General features: G+C 34.0%; 2 protein-coding genes across 4 annotated transcripts; both read left to right on the top strand.

Annotated features, from left to right (window-relative positions):
* The first annotated feature begins 6,345 nt into the window (after nucleotides 1-6,345).
* On the top strand, nucleotides 6,346-9,004 carry LOC134683253 (uncharacterized). 3 transcript variants are annotated; one of them, XM_063542431.1, is made up of 2 exons: nucleotides 6,346-6,479; nucleotides 7,766-9,004. In XM_063542431.1, the coding sequence occupies exons 1-2, from the start codon at nucleotides 6,469-6,471 to the stop codon at nucleotides 8,457-8,459; spliced, it is 705 nt and encodes a 234-aa protein (XP_063398501.1). In that variant the 5' UTR covers nucleotides 6,346-6,468; the 3' UTR covers nucleotides 8,460-9,004. The 3 variants fall into 3 exon arrangements, with proteins under 3 accessions (XP_063398501.1, XP_063398510.1, XP_063398519.1); XM_063542440.1 differs by having other exon boundaries at nucleotides 6,367-6,483; nucleotides 7,766-9,003; XM_063542449.1 differs by lacking the exon at nucleotides 6,346-6,479 and adding an exon at nucleotides 6,615-6,820 and having other exon boundaries at nucleotides 7,766-9,003.
* Nucleotides 9,005-10,685: 1,681 nt separating this feature from the next.
* Nucleotides 10,686-13,139, top strand: LOC134709724 (uncharacterized). Its single transcript, XM_063569873.1, has 2 exons — nucleotides 10,686-11,163; nucleotides 11,690-13,139. Exons 1-2 carry the CDS (start codon nucleotides 11,156-11,158, stop codon nucleotides 12,384-12,386), a joined length of 705 nt encoding a protein of 234 aa, XP_063425943.1. The 5' UTR covers nucleotides 10,686-11,155; the 3' UTR covers nucleotides 12,387-13,139.
* Nucleotides 13,140-18,648: the final 5,509 nt, after the last annotated feature.

The following is an 18,648-nucleotide window of genomic DNA, read 5'->3' as shown; positions in this document are numbered from 1 at the left end:
GTCTCTTTGTGTCATCTTCTTGATCATGTTTTCGGTTTTTTTGCTTGAATAAGACACGGTCACTGATTTTAACTGACTTATGGTTGTCTGTACACATGCATTCAAAAAAGACAATCGTCTTGCCAATCCTACGTCACTACCTCTTCGAGTGCTAAAAGTATCCACCTTGATTGAATATGCGATGGCGATGTTACTGTAAATAGCTATCAAAGGTACCATGATTATAATTTAGTACGCCAGCCGCGCGTTTCGTCTAAATAAGACTCATCAGTGACGCTCATATCAAAATATTTATAAAGCCACACAAGTACAAAGTTGAAGAGCATTGAGGATCCAAAATTCCAAAAAGTTGTGCCAAATACGGCCAAGGTAATCTATGCCTGAGATAAGAAATCCTTAGTTTTTCGAGAAAAAAAATAGAGTTGTGTAAACAGGAAATTTATAAAAATAACCACATTATTGATATTCATTTCAACACCGAAATGTTGACTACTGGGCTGATGATACCCTCTGGGACTAATTAGTTATCAAAGGTACCAGGATTATAATTTAGTACGCCAGACGCGCGTTTCGTCTACATCAGACTCATCAGTGACGCTCATATCAAAATATTTATAAAGCCAAACAAGTACGAAGTTGAAGGGCATTGAGGATCTAAAATTCCGAAAAGTGGTGCCAAATACGGCTAAGGTAATCTATTCCTGGGATAAGAAAATCCTTAGTTTTTCGAAAATTCAAAGTTTTATATTCAGGAAATTTATAAAAATGACCACATAATTGATATTCATGTCAACCATAAACCTTCTTGTTGATGGTAAAAAAAATCCCTGAATCGGTCTTTGGACCTCTTGCTTCTCTTTCTGCTTCATTTAAAATGATATTTATATCATAATAAATAGTACTGGTGAGATGGAACCCGTTTCTATTCCTTTCTCTAACTACTGCCATGATATTGCCTTATTATGAGTGTTTCTGTTGAGTTATATGGATTCTTGGTGACATTTGCTTATTTTTTTGCATTTTTTATTACTATTCTTGGGTTGTTCTGTCCTTCTAGTTCTTCTCAACTCAACTGATCAATCTAACAACTTCTCTTATGCCGCCTGCTTTAGATTTTTGAGCTCCTTCCTTAGCTGTTTAATTTTGTATTCTATCCTGTTTGAAGTCTGCTAGATGTTACTCCTGTATGTCCTCTTCTCAACACAAAATCTTTCTTTCTCGCGAAGTCAGTGTTTCTGTCCACCTTTCAACACACCCCTGAAGTGATGTTTCCAGATTTACTCCTAAATCATCGTTTAGATCTCTTTAATGAATTTAACTGTTCATCGGTTTCGAAATGTTATCCTATCTTTCTGATGTGATATCTCTTGCCTTTGCCGTGTAATGTGCCCCTCACTATTCAAGCTTTGGTTGCTGTCGTGTAGTGATACTGGTGCATATATATTCCTTGCACTATGGTTTGTATGTTGACTAGGATTCTACTACGTCTGACCAGATATACGGTATTATGTGTAACAATCCCTTGACTGCATACAACCTTAACAGGTTAATCTGTAAGCCTCTTTGGTTCTTTTTCACAATTGCAATAAGCTTCTACTTTCTCTCCTCTTAAATGTGTTTGAACCTTCTGCATCATTGTCCGTTTTCGTTTCCAAGTAGTTGCCCTTTGGACTGTTTAGTTGAAACTCTCATCCCCCTTCTCTTGGCAGACTCTGGGGTTATTCTTCTTCATTGTCGAGCCTTCGACTTTAGTCGAAAAAGCGAGACTAAGCGATCCTACTTTCCGTCGGCGTCGGCGTCGTCGTCGGCGGCGTCCACAAGTATTCACTCTGTGGTTAAAGTTTTTGAAATTTTAATAACTCTCTTAAACTATACTGGATTTCTACCAAACTTGGACAGAAGCTTGTTTATGATCATAAGATAGTATCCAGAAGTAAATTTTGTAAAAATGAAATTCCATTTTTTCCGTATTTTACTTATAAATGGACTTAGTTTTTTCTGCGGGGAAACATTATATTCACTCTGTGGTTAAAGTTTTTAAAATTTTAATTACTTTCTTAAACTATCCTGGGTTTGTACCAAACTTGGACAGAAGCTTATTTATGACCATAAGATAGTATCCAGAAGTAAATATTGTAAAAAGATAACTCCATTTTTTCTGTATTTTACTTTTAAATGGACTAAGATTTTCTTCCAGTTAACATTACATACAGTCGGCAGTTTAAGTTTTCAAAACATTAATTAGATTCATTAACTATCCTAGATTTTTACCAAACTTGGACAGAAGCTTCTAATTACAATCAAAAGATAGTATCAAGAGGAATTTTTTTATTGATTTTTTCCTCATTTTTTGTTGAGCCTGCGATTTACAGCAAAAGTAGGCGAGACACTGGGTTCCGCGGAACCCTTACAAATTTTTTTGTATAGTAGCTGCCTTTTGGTGTTCTCACATTGAAACCACACTTATGGTAGCTTACACTGAGTGCTCAAACCAGTCGGTTTCAGGTAGTCATCTGTCTCCTCAGGGTCAATGGTCTTCTCCAGTCTCCATTCAGCCTTCCCTGACGGTCACTGGTTCGGCAGAAGACATTATTGTTATTTACAGATGGTGGACAAACCTCTTCGCATCAGCACTGGACTTCCAGCTAAGATAATCTCTACGATGCCATAACCTGCAAGTAAACGTTCTGCTGTTTCCCATATCTTACTTCTATGTTCCTTGCCTTTCATACTATTTCATACCATTATGTATACTTCTTTAGCTTTGTATTCGAGAGTAATCGGTCAAGATATGTCTCTTGTACACAGGGGTCGTTATCATTTCTTTACACTACTACAATTGGTTCAGTACCAATGCTGGTGGACTGTAAGTCTCGATCGCTCAGTAGAAATTACTTCTGTATTAGTTTCTTTCACAAATTTGTGTAGTATAACTTCTTTTGCTCTATTTTGTAAAATTGGCCTTTAATTTGGTTGATAATGTTAAAAGCAGATAATTATGTACTTGGACGCATCACAGCATGTCATACATATTCAGAACTATGTGAACTTCTATTGGTGGGATGTTAATTCCCGATTACCAATCAGTGTTTCGTCATAAAGTACAAGTAACAAAATGTTAGCTGGCATTTTTTTCTTCCTTTTTTTTTTTTAAACAAAAACGAAATTTCCACGTTCTCTAAAAAAATTTCATTGTTACACTCTCTTTTCTGTGAACTTCCAATTCATTTGAAGATGTTTATCGTTCCAAGCTTTTGTATCCATTTGTACCGAGCTACTGCAGTCGGTATATGCACCAAACGCTCGTTTTATAGAACGCAGACTGAAGCTGCGTTTGGAACTTTGACTCAAAATGAATAACTGGAATTGTAGAAGAGTTGGACAGTAGTACTGTACAGACCAACCAAAGTGGCACTTACCAGCAAATGACTTATTGGTAAATGTGTAAATTGGTCTTCGGAAGACGCAATGAACTATTTAGGCCAATAAAGATCAACTTGCGCCGAAATCATAATCAAATAAGATTCTCTCTTTCTTTTTTTTTAAGACATACAAACGTTTTATTTCTAAATATTTCCTGTGTACAATTACCTTAGTCGTCCAGGATCAGGCTAAGGGTCCCTGTTTACAAAAAGAAACCATCTATCCAGGGGAAATAGAAGGCAATAAAAAAAAGTTATCCACTTTTAACCTTGGAATACATTTAGTGTAAAAAATATAATATCCATATAATGTTAGAAGCAACTAACAGTTCTACACTTTAATTTCAAAATAGTAAGTAAATAATTATAAGATACCCACATAAAAGATGTGCATTTACTACTAAGATAATAAGATTCTTAAACGAGTAATTATAAAGACGTTACGTCGACCTTTTAGAATCGTTTTTGAATGCATGATGTTAAAAACTTTTAAATATCTCTTCAACTTTGTACTTGTTTGGCTTTATAGATATTTTGATATGAGCGTCACTGATGAGTCTTATGTAAACGAAACGCGCGTCTGGTGTACTAAGTTATAATCCTGGTACCTTTGATCACTAATTAAAGAAGCACTATCTACAAGATATATAAAAAATCTAAATAATAATTCGCTTTAAGCAGTCAGAGTGTCAATTTTATGGAATTTGATGCGATTTTCGTACAAGTGAGAGGTTAAGCACTATACAACTAGGTTCAATCCACCGTTTTCAACATAAGAAAATGCCTGCACCAAGTCTGGAATATGACAGTTGCTATCCATTCGTTTGACGTGTTTGAGCTATTGATTTCGCCATTTGATTAGAGACTTTTCGTTTTGAATTTTCCTCGGAGCTCAGTATTTTTGTGATTTCCCTTTTTTCTGAGGTACTCTTTACTAAAAAAGTGAAAATAAACAAATTTCCACACATAGCAAAGAGAAAAACAAAATATGGGCAACTTGTTTTGTTATTTGCCAATGTTGAACTTTGATACTCATAAAGACATTTTTGAATGAGTGTTCTCAATATCCAAAATAGGAGATTTGGTACCCACCAGACAATAACATTACGTAGTTGAAATAAAATGTAGGTCATCTTACGGTCTTCGGTAAAGAGCAAACCCTAGTTATAGTTATGACGACAAGACGACATAACGACATGACAAAATGATATAAAAAAGTTTAAACAACAAAAAAAATGTTACAGAGTTGAACATATTTGTGAGCGCTCGATCCTCCCCTAATCTGAGACATTGATACAACACAATATAAGAACAAACTATAAAAATAAGTTGGAAAGGGCTCAACTTTTCATCGATAATTGGCCCACCAGACAATAACATTACGTAGTTGAAAGAAAATGTAGGTCATCTTACGGTCTTCGGTAAAGAGCAAACCCTAGTTATAGTTATGACGACAAGACGACATAACGACATGACAAAATGATATAAAAAAGTTTAAACAACAAAAAAATGTTACAGAGTTGAACATATTTGTGAGCGCTCGATCCTCCCCTAATCTGAGACATTGATACAACACAATATAAGAACAAACTATAAAAATAAGTTGGAAAGGGCTCAACTTTTCATCGATAATTGGTCTTCGGAAGACGCAATGAACTATTTAGGCCAATAAAGATCAACTTGCGCCGAAATCATAATCAAATAAGATTCTTAAACGAGTAATTATAAAGACGTTACGTCGACCTTTTAGAATCTTTTTTGAATGCATGATGTTAAAAACTTTTAAATATCTCTTCAACTTTGTGCTTGTTTGGCTTTATAGATATTTTGATATGAGCGTCACTGATGAGTCTTATGTAAACGAAACGCGCGTCTTGTGTACTAATTTATAATCCTGGTACCTTTGATCACTAATTAAAGAAGCACTAGCTACAAGATATATCAAAAATCTAAATAATAATTCGCTTTTAGCAGTCAGAGTGGCTCAATTTTATTAAATTAAGCTAAGAAACATTGATAATGATTTATTCACTTGCAAGTGAATAATTCGACCTCATTAAACCCCTTATCTAAAGATGCATATTGCGTGTATTGTACGTGTACAGTTATTTAAAGGAAAATAATGTCAACATTGAAAGTGAAACAAAGGGGTTAATCAATTGATTGACTGATTCGATCCACAAAAAAATCGTTATTGAACAGGTCAAAACTTTGATAAACATATATTTTATAATTTTAACAGACCTAGAAACAAAAATTGCACGAGTTCGCTTAATCTATTTATATTTATATTTATGTTTATATCGCTTATATGGTCGTCAGAGGTATTCGGAGGCCATATCGATCGTTGATTAGATTGCGTCTAGACTAAAATACACACGAAACGAAGCTGCATATTATCGAGCTCATGCCCTGTAAATTGTTTAATTTAGGCAATTGATAGTTTGAATAAATAGTTAACATTGTTACAAATCAAATATGAGAACTTGAGTAGAATCGCTGAACATGAAATTGAGAGCTGGTGCCAATTTTAACAAGGAATACGAAGGTAAGATATGGAGTATAAGTATACATTCGCAGTTTATTGGAAAAAAATTTGACTGAAAAATAAAGGTGCATATAATGGTAAGGTCAGCTGATTAGCGCCGAGATAAGAAACGCAACTATCACCAAAGGTTGTGACGTTTCTTCAAGGTTAACAGATAATCTTTCAATAAGTACCTTCACTATCAATCATTATATTATATTTGTATCTAAATTAAAAATTAAGAATGTTAATTTTCTTCTTCCAGAAAATGTATACTATTAGACGGTTTTATTTCATTCTTTTATTGTTTATTATTTATTTAAACTTATACAAGTATATGAATTTATAACATGTTATAAGTTATGAACATTTTTGGTTAATTTATAAAGTTATTTGTAATCCGTTATGATTAATTTTTGTTGTTCGACCATGTACAGGATCTCCGTTTTTAAATTCACTAATCCAAGATCAATTTCTACGTCATAATGACAATTACAACGCCATCTGTTGGACAGGTGAATGAATAACAGGTAGGTAAGTGTTATCAGATCTTGTTACTCCTTTTATTTACATATTTTATCAAACTGTATCATTTATTAACAAACTTTATTCTTTCCGTAATGTCATTTCGTTAAGTTGTAATTTCCCACAAATACTTCCTTTAAAGTTATAATAACATTATTTAAAGTTTTTCTACGTGTGCTAAGTGTTGTTTTTTTCCTGTAGTATATACTGGTCACATCTGAGTGAACAGTTGTTATTTTATTTATGTTTCATTCTATAAAGGAACATTCAGACCGTGATAGCTTGAATGACTTTTTCTAGATTTCTTTAAAACTATATGGAAACACTGTGAAAAATATATCATAAAGTAAGTCCCGACTAGCTTTGTTGACTTTCATGAAACTTTCTAATAAGTTAATCTATATGATATCGACACATGTTAAAAATCAATATCCTTTAACGGTTTTCTTAGTCATAATATTTAAGCAGGATTTTCTTTTTTAAGATGGGTCATCTCTGAGGGGTCACTAATATGATTTTGGGATATCGGGAGGGGGTCGGGGAAAAGAGAGGACGCAAGTGAAAAGTAGAAAAAAATCATGTGACAAAGAAATGTGCTTCACCCGCCTTTTCTCTTTTTGGCATCCCCTTTTCATAGATTTATTGGAAGTGGAAATTTTGGGCAATGTCAATGTGACAGCAATCCAACGATTGCAATTAGATACCAGAAGAACTTATTTATTTGATAAAAAAGAGTCTTATTTGGATGCTTATGGTCTCTATGTTGGTGCGGTCAAATCATGGACTATTCTTTCAATCGGTCGTTTAATAAGCTTCAATATGATCTAACAGAATGTATACAACACGTATACAACACGCATGCAACAGATACAGTTATGTCGGCCTCATATAATATTTGTGTTAACATTGTTGAAAACTATAATATGAAACAATCCTAATAAGTTAATAATTTACACTACATTAAATGTACTTTGAAATGTTTTCTATGAATATAGATCAGTCGTGTTGTGAACCTTCAACGTCTCATTTAATTATCATATAAATTAGGATAAGATCGAGCGAGTTTCAATAGTATGTTTTGTTTGACACAAAGATGTCCTACTGTGCTCAGTTTAAGCAGGCTTGATTTAACATATCTTGGTAAATTTTTGCCATCATAGCCTGTTTAGTTTTTACCATCCATTTAGTTATTATGATTTTAACTCGAAAAATCGTGAACTTTCTATGATATTTTTGAATGGGTTATACAAATGTGTAGAACAATGAAAATTATGTCATTTGTATCTTTCAGCATGGCAACAAATTTTAACCATGACGACCAGGATGGAGGAGAAAATATTCAGCCTCATTTGGGATCATTTCAGTATAAAGAACCATCATCACTTGAACAAATTAATCCCGGTTTTGTAAGCGCCGACCATGACAACAAAGAATATAACAATCAAACTTCTCCAACATTAAACAACACAGGACAACTTTCTACGGATAATCATAATTCACGGGTTAATTCAACAGAAAATGGCGATGTTTCAGACACTGCGTCATATCCGGTTATGTACAGTACTGGTGGTCACAGCAGTGTAGTACAAGAACAAGTGGTTATAAAGAAACTAGACGGATCAAAAGTCATACAAACAGAACAATGTTGTGATTATGCACAAAGTTATAAAAAGAAACAGAAACCCTTACGTAAAGAACGGATACTACGATTGAAAATTTTAAGTATTATTGCTATAATTATATACTTTCCACTAGGAATTCCAGCTGCATACTTTGCTTTTAATATAAAGAAAGAATTCGATGCAGGTATAGTGCGTGGCAATATAGACAAGGCACAGAAGTACGCTGGACGTTCAGAAAAGCTAGTTATTTTTGCCATTATTTTTGCAGTTTTGACAGCTGTGTTGGTATTTGCTCTAGTTGATAGATTGAGCGGCAATAACGATGGTTATGTACCCACACATCGCATTTTACCGGGTCGGTAATACTGGTTTTCTGATTTAGTTTTTATCAAAAGTTCAACACCAATACTCTATATTTGATATGATATAGTTCAGTCAATTAGTTACTCATAAGATGAGGGAATGGGTTTTCAAAAACTAGTTATAATATGCTGGTTTTTTTCATATATTGTTGACGTATTACAAACATGATCAATATGTTTCCACAATATCTTTTTACAAATTTGATCAAGGAAAACGTATCTTTTATTTCCAAGCTCAATTTCTATCTCAACCAAATAATTTTTTTTTCAAAGTTAGATAGTAATTCTTTGTTATCAAAAATATTCTAACCAAAATGCATTGAACATTTTTATAAATGTCTGAAAAATTTAAAGCAAAAATCAAATAAACTTTAGTTGTAGTTATTTCAGGCATTTCCAGAGAAATATCTATGCATTAGTTTACCGTATTATATTATTGTTTCATCAAATTTTTATCTATGTATTCTATTGACAATCATTGTCTCTAAATAGCGATTCATATTTAATATTATCACTTCGTATATTTGTATATATTCAAATGATATTTATCACAAAGTGCCAATTTATAAAAGAATAAAACTAATTTATTAAATATGTATTTTGTGGTGTGTATTTTTTTTGTTTGCAAACCGCGGCAGGTTGTTTCGAAGATATACATTTTAGATTTTTCCAGGATTTGGGAATGAAATTCCATGGATCATAAGTGAAAGGCGGATTTATAAATTACATAAAACATGAAAAAAATAAGAAAACTTTGTTATAAAAACCTGGATTAACGAAAAACAAAAGGTTTTACCCATTATGTCTGTTTGTTTGGTTCACGCATCGTTGTGGAATTTGATGCGATTTTCGTACAACTAGGTTCAATCCACCGTTTTTAACATAAGAAAATGCCTGTACCTAGTCTGGAATATGACAGTTGCTATCCATTCGTTTGACGTGTTTGAGCTATTGATTTCGCCATTTGATTAGAGACTTTTCGTTTTTAATTTTCCTCGGAGCTCAGTATTTTTGTGATTTCCCTTTTTTCTGAGGTACTCTTTAATAAAAAAGTGAAAATAAACAAATTTCCACACATAGCAAAGAGAAAAACTCAAAATATATATGACAAATATTAAAAAGATTTAAAATTGCTGTTTTCAATTTCCAGTTTAGAAATAAGCGCGCATATTGTTACACACATTTAGTTATGTTTTTGTGAACTTAATTAAGTAAAGCTGGGAAAGACTTTGAGAAAATGGACTTATGCGAAACTAATTAAGGGGAATTTTCATGAAATAAACATGTGAAGTTTCACAGAAAGAAGGACTGGCAATGCATAAACGATAACACAAACAAAACACGAAGTAAAATCTAGCCAAAGATGATGCCATATCGTAAAATTTAATATGGTGCAGCAACATAAGATAAGTGATAAGTGATAAGTTATTTTGAAGTTAGGGAGCTACCATTTGATTTTTAGGGGGGGGCTTGGATGAAAAATTGTGTTCTGCATTTTTTTTAGCTGTAATCTCGATCTGTCCTGCCATTTTATTTTTCACTCTGTTCGGTCATGGACTGCATTTTTTTTTTTAGTTTATCCTGACTTTTTTTTCCCTAACCTGTCGTCCTGACTTTTTTTTTTACTCAAAACTCCTATCCTGCCTATTTTTTTCAAATTTCATCCTAGTCCTGCCCCCCCCCCCCCTCCCTTAGCTCCCTTAAAATTGAAATGGTTGTGTATGAAAGCGATTAGTATAGATTATGACGTTATATGCAGGACAATTTATTGATGCTGCTGACTTTAAACTTCTTAACTCAACTATCACAAGATTTACAAAGGTAAATGGAGGGAACACCTGTTAACGTTAATAATTCAAAATTAAACGCAATAATTATTCTTTCATTCCGGCGTATAGAACAAGTTATGCATGAGCAACTCGTATTGCTGCCTATGCCAATTTAGAAAGCATATATAATATGATTCGTATTCAACAATCAGTCATCCACGATGTCACAATGACCGGATTATACAATAGTTTAAAAAGACCCCAAAACAGAGAAAAAACCGCTCGAGACCATAAAAACCCATAAGTGACACTGAAAACAGTCAATTTTTCTTGAATTAGTTGCAACCTCAGTAGTGTAAAATGATACAATTTTTCACTGGAAATTTACAGAAAAAGGTTAATTCATATTATTCCAGTACCGAAGCACTGACTACTCTAGGGTGGATGGTACCATAAGAAGGGATAATCCGTTCACCAGCGGCTGATTGATAGAATGAAAAACACTAACTGTCGCATGTATACGCATGTTCAAATGTGTTTTAGTCGCGCGATCTGTGTAACAAGGATGTCCGCAACCAGATTTAAAAGATGTACTTTAAGCCGTATTAACTCTCATTTGTATTTATAAAAGGTTAAGATAAGGTCAATTGATATAACGGTCTATAAATGGAAAGACAAAAAATACATATGGGTAAAACGACCATAGCTGCGCAAGTCAGTATTCAGAGAAGGAGACTGTGCTAATTTTTCGATATTTATTTGGCACTAAAATCTTCTTTCATTCACTACTAGAATTGACAGTTTCTATGATGTTGTACTTTAAGTTTGTATTTCTAGACCATTGGAATTTCTTAACAGTATTTTATGAAGATACTATATTCGGTGCCTAAATACAACGGTTAACTGCAATATTTAAAACCAAACCAAAATGTTGAGGTAAGTGAAAATATTTTTTTCTTTCTTCTAGAATCAGTTTAATTTATTTAGGTTTGATTTTGACTTTAGGTGCAACAAATTTGCAGAAAATACAATTTTTAGCATTGAATCGAAACTGTCTTCAACAGCAATGTATCAGTGTTGAGCTACGTACATCTCGATTTCATAGATATGTTTCAATTTTTTGACAAATCTTTACAGTTTATTTTTCTAGTCTCTCTATAAAACTTTATTAATACAGAAAAATTCTCAGATTTGATCAAAACTGATGTTCATGTTGCAGGCATGAAGTTTGTTTTTGATATTATGCTATTCTCGGTTACACATATCCTTAAGATTGAAGTGGCAAAAACTGGCATAATAAGGTAGACATCATTTAAGGCTACAAGGTAGTCTACATTTTACCTATACATATTACAACTCGTACATTTTACTAAAAACAAATGAAATACTAAGTACTAATAAAGAAATGGTGACAGCAATTACAGATCATTTTCTGATACTTTTTTTTTACTTTTCGTTTTAGAATGGAGGGTGTTGTCGGTTGGATGAATGAATCCTTACAATTCAAAGACAACCAACACGTTCAATTTGCCAATGATGCACGCGACACTTATCAGATCAAAGGCTTGCGTGAAAATGGATCCGCCAATTATAGTGGCATGGATAAATCCAGACCAGAATTGTCATATCAATCATGTCATGTTGAATTCAAAGGTGTACATGAGAAAAAGGCCAACCTGCAACCTGACGAAGGGTCTCAAAAGATAGTGTCCGTTAATTCGTGGTCTGATGACTGGTTAGAATCCAAGAAGAAAGGCATGTATGACAATCAGTCCGATAAAGATTCAGCAGGCCCGTGCAAAATTTTGTCCGCAAGTGAAAATATAAAAATGGAGGATGTTGACAATAAGGATGTTTGCGGGAATGAATGTTCTTCAGATAAAAGGACCAGCCAGGAATCTAATATATGTACACGTGTTCCATCTTCGAAGACACTAAAATATCCTGTTGTTTATATCAAGGGACAAGGGTGGTTCGGCATGAATGATGTGGTCCAAGAAAAGGTTCTTATAAAGTTTCCAGATGATACTACGACTATCAACACAGCTAAATACAGTTCTTCGATGATAGACAAATCTAGAAAGCAACCATCTACATCGGGGAATTGTTTACCTATAAGTTTATTCCGATGCGCATGTCTTTACTTCTGGCAGGTATGATAATTGCGTTTAGCAAAATATATGAGAATATTTATTGCTTTCTAAGTGGTAAGAAGTAATAAATTTGTTTACATTGATTCATAATGTTTAAGATATGCATAACTGCCGTATGGTGTTATGAGATAATAAACAATACTGGATCTATTATAAACGAGAAATAACCTGATGAAGAGAATAAAATAAAATATTTTTTACCCATGCGTCTGCAGTGCAGATGTAAAATGTCTGTAAACTGTAACACAAAGGAGTTAGAGAGAACAAGACTTTATGAGATAAACTCGGACATTGCCAATTTGTTATAGGAACAAGGATTTTGTTTGCTGTTTGCTGTTTCTTTTCCTGAATGTTATATGCAGACCTTTTATGATAAGCAAACAACTTATCGCGCGAAACGATAAATACGGCATCTACTGTCGATTTGAAATACCATTATTCATTCATATATCACTAGTAACAGCTGCAATTGTTCTTTAGATACATGTATAATTGTTCAGTTAATTACATAACACATTAATCCTTCCTACAGGTATTTCATTCGTATAACAACACAACAATATCAATTTACACATGCTAAGTTAAACCTGAAGAAGTATTCCTTTGAAGTTTAACTTTTACCTTAGTCTAGAATTGCTCTGCCGTCCAACGACTGTGCTGTCAGATAAGCTGGTGCCTTGTTCCTTGTCTGTCAAAACAGCCGTTGGACGTCAGAGTAATCTCGGACTACTTTTACCTCAACATTTTCACTTTTTACTTTTAACGAAAAATAAAAATGATCAGTCTGTTATCAATATTAGCCAACCTCTTCATTGACCTTTTGATGTGATCACCTCGATTGCGAGAGGTCAAGCGTGCGATCTAAAGCCGAGTAAACCCAAAGTCTTGAAAACTAGTGTTTGCTGCTTTTCCGCAAAGTAGAATCATATTCAAAACAGTGTGGTCCTGGCCATTGATTGACGACCTAAATTATCCCATTGACTTGGACAGATTAGGTGAACGTTTGTCGGTAACAATCACTGCTCACTTTGTACTTGTTAAATACACTGAATTTGTGGGGTCACCAAAGGTTCTCAACACCTAAAAAAAGCAATTCGAAAAACGAATCCGGATTAATACGATGTGTTGATTTATATCAATAATATAAATAAAAACATAAAGGTTATTCCTGAATAATTTTTCGAATTATTTTATTATTAAAGGCGTTAAGAACCTTTGGTGACTCCACAGTTTAAATTCTATAATAAGTAAGAAGTGAGCAATTGTCGTTACAGACAAACGTTCACCTAATCTGTCCCAGTCAATGGGATAATTTAGGTCGTCAATCAATGGCCAAGACCACACTGTTTTGAATATGATTCTATGTGCCATTTCGGAGTCGGCGCAAATAATGGTTGTATCGGAGTCAGAATGATGTTTCCAAGTAGGGTGACACTTCCTGTCGACTTTTTGATACCTTGTAGACTAACACGTAAAAAATTCAGGAGTACGAACAAGTGTAATGCAGTGTTCATTTCACATCATATATGTTCTCGTGCTGATATATTCGCCAAAGGAGGTAAAACATTTATACAAATAATTGAAGAATTAACCTTTCAACGTCCATCGATTCTTATTTAATATTATAAATCTAACCCCAATGTATATGCAGTCATTCGAAGACTTGGTGCTGAGTTTAATTACTCAACTGAATTTAGCTGTTTTGGTTTGTCTTGGTCACCTCTTTCCTTTTATGGTACTTCAATTTGTTCCATATTACGTCGTTCCCCTCAAATGATAGGTTATCTAGAACAGCTCACATAGCACAGTTTCACTTTTATGTATTGTAATTTGTATAAAGAATTTCATTGTTGAATTAAGTTGTTAGTTAAAATTTGCAATAACAGCTTTTTCGAGAATATATGCGACGGAGATAGATAGATGTGAACTACATTTTTTGCGTATATATATTTTCTATCTTGCCAAGCACCTCAGCAATATTTCATTCTTTTAGCACCCAACAGAAACGGCAAGTATTCGACAAATTAAAAACCATCTGTAATCATTTGTCTTACTACTTTCAAATCTTATGCAACTGCAAAAACACAAATTTGCAGAAACTCGTTCATTTTATATTGCAACAAGAATTTTTTTTAGAACATGTGTTGACCACCATGTTCCAATGTGCCTGTTTCAATTCCGGAGTCTGTGGTCAAGTGGTTGTCGTTGTCTATCGTTTGCCAAAATTGCATATATTATTTTCTTATACGTGTTAAAAATGAGCCGCTAGTTGTCACATTTGAATTGTTTGCTAGTTTGAAGGTAGCCGCTAGTTGTCACATTTGAATTGTTTGCTAGTTTGAAGGTAGCCGCTAGTTGTCACATTTGAATTGTTTGCTAGTTTGAAGGGAGCCGCTAGTTGTCACATTTGAATTGTTTGCTAGTTTGAAGGGAGCCGCTAGTTGTCACATTTGAATTGTTTGCTAGTTTGAAGGTAGCCGCTAGTTGTCACATTTGAATTGTTTGCTAGTTTGAAGGTAGCCGCTAGTTGTCACATTTGAATTGTTTGCTAGTTTGAAGGTAGCCGCTAGTTGTCACATTTGAATTGTTTGCTAGTTTGAAGGGAGCCGCTAGTTGTCACATTTGAATTGTTTGCTAGTTTGAAGGTAGCCGCTAGTTGTCACATTTGAATTGTTTGCTAGTTTGAAGGTAGCCGCTAGTTGTCACATTTGAATTGTTTGCTAGTTTGAAGGTAGCCGCTAGTTGTCACATTTGAATTGTTTGCTAGTTTGAAGGTAGCCGCTAGTTGTCACATTTGAATTGTTTGCTAGTTTGAAGGGAGCCGCTAGTTGTCACATTGGAATTGTTTGCTAGTTTGAAGGTAGCCGCTAGTTGTCACATTGGAATTGTTTGCTAGTTTGAAGGTAGCCGCTAGTTGTCACATTTGAATTGTTTGCTAGTTTGAAGGGAGCCGCTAGTTGTCACATTTGAATTGTTTGCTAGTTTGAAGGGAGCCGCTAGTTGTCACATTTGAATTGTTTGCTAGTTTGAAGGGAGCCGCTAGTTGTCACATTTGAATTGTTTGCTAGTTTGAAGGGAGCCGCTAGTTGTCACATTTGAATTGTTTGCTAGTTTGAAGGGAGCCGCTAGTTGTCACATTTGAATTGTTTGCTAGTTTGAAGGTAGTCGCTAGTTGTCACATTTGAATTGTTTGCTAGTTTGAAGGTAGCCGCTAGTTGTCACATTTGAATTGTTTGCTAGTTTGAAGGGTAGCCGCTAGTTGTCACATTTGAATTGTTTGCTAGTTTGAAGGGTAGCCGCTAGTTGTCACATTTGAATTGTTTGCTAGTTTGAAGGGTAGCCGCTAGTTGTCACATTGGAATTGTTTGCTAGTTTGAAGGTAGCCGCTAGTTGTCACATTGGAATTGTTTGCTAGTTTGAAGGTAGCCGCTAGTTGTCACATTGGAATTGTTTGCTAGTTTGAAGGTAGCCGCTAGTTGTCACATTGGAATTGTTTGCTAGTTTGAAGGTAGCCGCTAGTTGTCACATTGGAATTGTTTGCTAGTTTGAAGGTAGCCGCTAGTTGTCACATTGGAATTGTTTGCTAGTTTGAAGGTAGCCGCTAGTTGTCACATTGGAATTGTTTGCTAGTTTGAAGGTAGCCGCTAGTTGTCACATTTGAATTGTTTGCTAGTTTGAAGGTAGCCGCTAGTTGTCACATTTGAATTGTTTGCTAGTTTGAAGGTAGCCGCTAGTTGTCACATTTGAATTGTTTGCTAGTTTGAAGGTAGCCGCTAGTTGTCACATTGGAATTGTTTGCTAGTTTGAAGGTAGCCGCTAGTTGTCACATTTGAATTGTTTGCTAGTTTGAAGGTAGCCGCTAGTTGTCACATTTGAATTGTTTGCTAGTTTGAAGGGTAGCCGCTAGTTGTCACATTTGAATTGTTTGCTAGTTTGAAGGTAGCCGCTAGTTGTCCCATTTGAATTGTTTGCTAGTTTGAAGGTAGCCGCTAGTTGTCACATTGGAATTGTTTGCTAGTTTGAAGGTAGCCGCTAGTTGTCACACTTGAATTGTTTGCTAGTTTGAAGGTAGCCGCTAGTTGTCACATTGGAATTGTTTGCTAGTTTGAAGGTAGCCGCTAGTTGTCACATTGGAATTGTTTGCTAGTTTGAAGGTATCAAAGTACAATGCACACAGCAAACTTCAAATGTTTAAGCTTGTTTTTTTTCCTTTCTTCTGATTATCATATTTGAACATTTAGATTCTTTTATTTATTAAAATGATGCGCCCTGCTAAGGTGACATCTTTTTATTCTGCAATATTTTTTTTATTCTTTACAAAAATTGAGAATGAAAATGTTGGTAACCGTCAAGAGCTGCAAATGTTGAATGCAACCCCTTTGAACTATATTGAATATGAACTTAAATACAATTAAGAATGGAAATTGTCAAAGAGACAACAACCCGACCAAAGAGCAGACAACAGCCGATACTTTTCATTTCTCAAAATGTTCTTGGTCTGTTTTACAATTACACGCCCGTAATTTGTGAATTTCACACCAAGATTGACTATAGACTATCTTAATATATAAATCCCTCCAAATATATATAATGTTTTATAACTATGTAACTTTCATTCATGATTGGTCATTGGCTAAACTTGTGCATTTTAACTATATCCTTTAAAAAAATGATTTCTTCGATTTGAACATCGATTTTGCTGTAATTACAATCACTTTTTATGATCAGACCTGTAATTATGTACTTCTTTCATTTAAGCACGGAAAAATATCATGCTTTATCTAGAACTTTCATAATGTTAACATTAAATCAGTACGAAGAGGTGTTTTTAATCATAATGATGAATTCAATTTGTAATTTTGAACTCATTGCGTAGAAAGTAATTCAGAAAGTGAGTGCATTTGTGCAGGTTTTCTAGTTCTTTGTGTCTTTTTTAATCATTATTCATTATTTACAGTACCAATCTTAGTAAAATGAAAACAAATTGAAAATAATTTTCACAGTTTCTTTCACGGTTATATATTGGCCTATGTATCATAATCAGGAGGAGATTGAGCAGCAATTAAGCCTTCCTTATATTATTTCTTAATTTATCTTAAGAATTTCGAGTACCATTGTCAGTGGTTGTTGTTTATTTTTTTTGGTAACCGGATATAATTCGGTTGTATTTACAATGTTTGAAGAAAAGTTATCAAGGTTCGTTTGTAGAGGGCGTATCATATTTTAGCAAACTCGGAAACGTCCTAAAAGATTCGTCAATTTTCATTTTTTTCAGCAAATACGCTCTCCTTCTTTTAGAAAATATGGGATCCGCCCGTGGTTTTGTCTTTTCAAATTATTCATAATTTTTCTTATAGCATTTTTTATATTTGTATGCCTACATAAACGTTCATAATCTGGCAATTGTATGAGTTTATGCTGTGAATTCACTTGTAGATTTTTACCTTACCGTCCCGTCGATATTTGGTGAATAAGCTAGTTTTGAATTTGGTTTTACGTATTAAGCGTAATTCAGAAAGTGAGTGAAAGATGCTTCATATGCAAATAGTTTATAAGCAATCTCCTTAATTTTCACAATATATCAAGTACATCGCAAATAAAATTCCACTAAGAAAAAAAAATCACTTAGAAGTAATTATGTACCTTTAAGTAGGGGATGATATAAGATATTATTACAGTTATATCATTTATAAAGTAAACAAATACACAAAAACAATGTTTACCCCATACGAGTACAAAACGTTTATTCGTTAGAGCTGATATTTACAATGTTTGTAGAAAAGTAAACAAGGTTCATGCATATGCTTCGCAGTACTAAACAAGTTACTCCCATGTGTTTTGCGGTATTGCATATTAAATCTAAAGCCTATCAATAAACGCCATCTCTTTTATCAAAAGATTATCTTTCTCCTTTCGTAGAACACATTTGATAATTGTTTATAAATATGTTTGTACTTTTACGAGACTTTCTGAAGGCCAACGGCGGATGAAGCATCTAAAAATTAGAAAAAACACAACTTAAAAGCAATGAAACATATTTACTGGTGCAGATGTTCCAGCATTTCACTTCAAATATCTGGCAATGAAATATCTGAATTTTTGCACGACTTTCTTTAAACGTTCATACATTACGGGATATTTTCGACCTAACAGACCCGGCAGTACTCCCATTAACCTACCTAATCCGAATCATGTGCAACTGTTATAATCTAAATTGATTGGTTTGTTAGACTATAAACAGAGGCTCTCAAGAGCCTGAATCGCTCAC

The sequence above is a fragment of the Mytilus trossulus genome, chromosome 1, assembly GCF_036588685.1.
Source record: "Mytilus trossulus isolate FHL-02 chromosome 1, PNRI_Mtr1.1.1.hap1, whole genome shotgun sequence".
In the NCBI taxonomy this organism is placed as follows: domain Eukaryota; kingdom Metazoa; phylum Mollusca; class Bivalvia; order Mytilida; family Mytilidae; genus Mytilus; species Mytilus trossulus.
The sequence above is the reverse complement of the archived record's forward strand: the minus strand, read 5'-3'. Positions and strand labels throughout refer to the sequence as shown.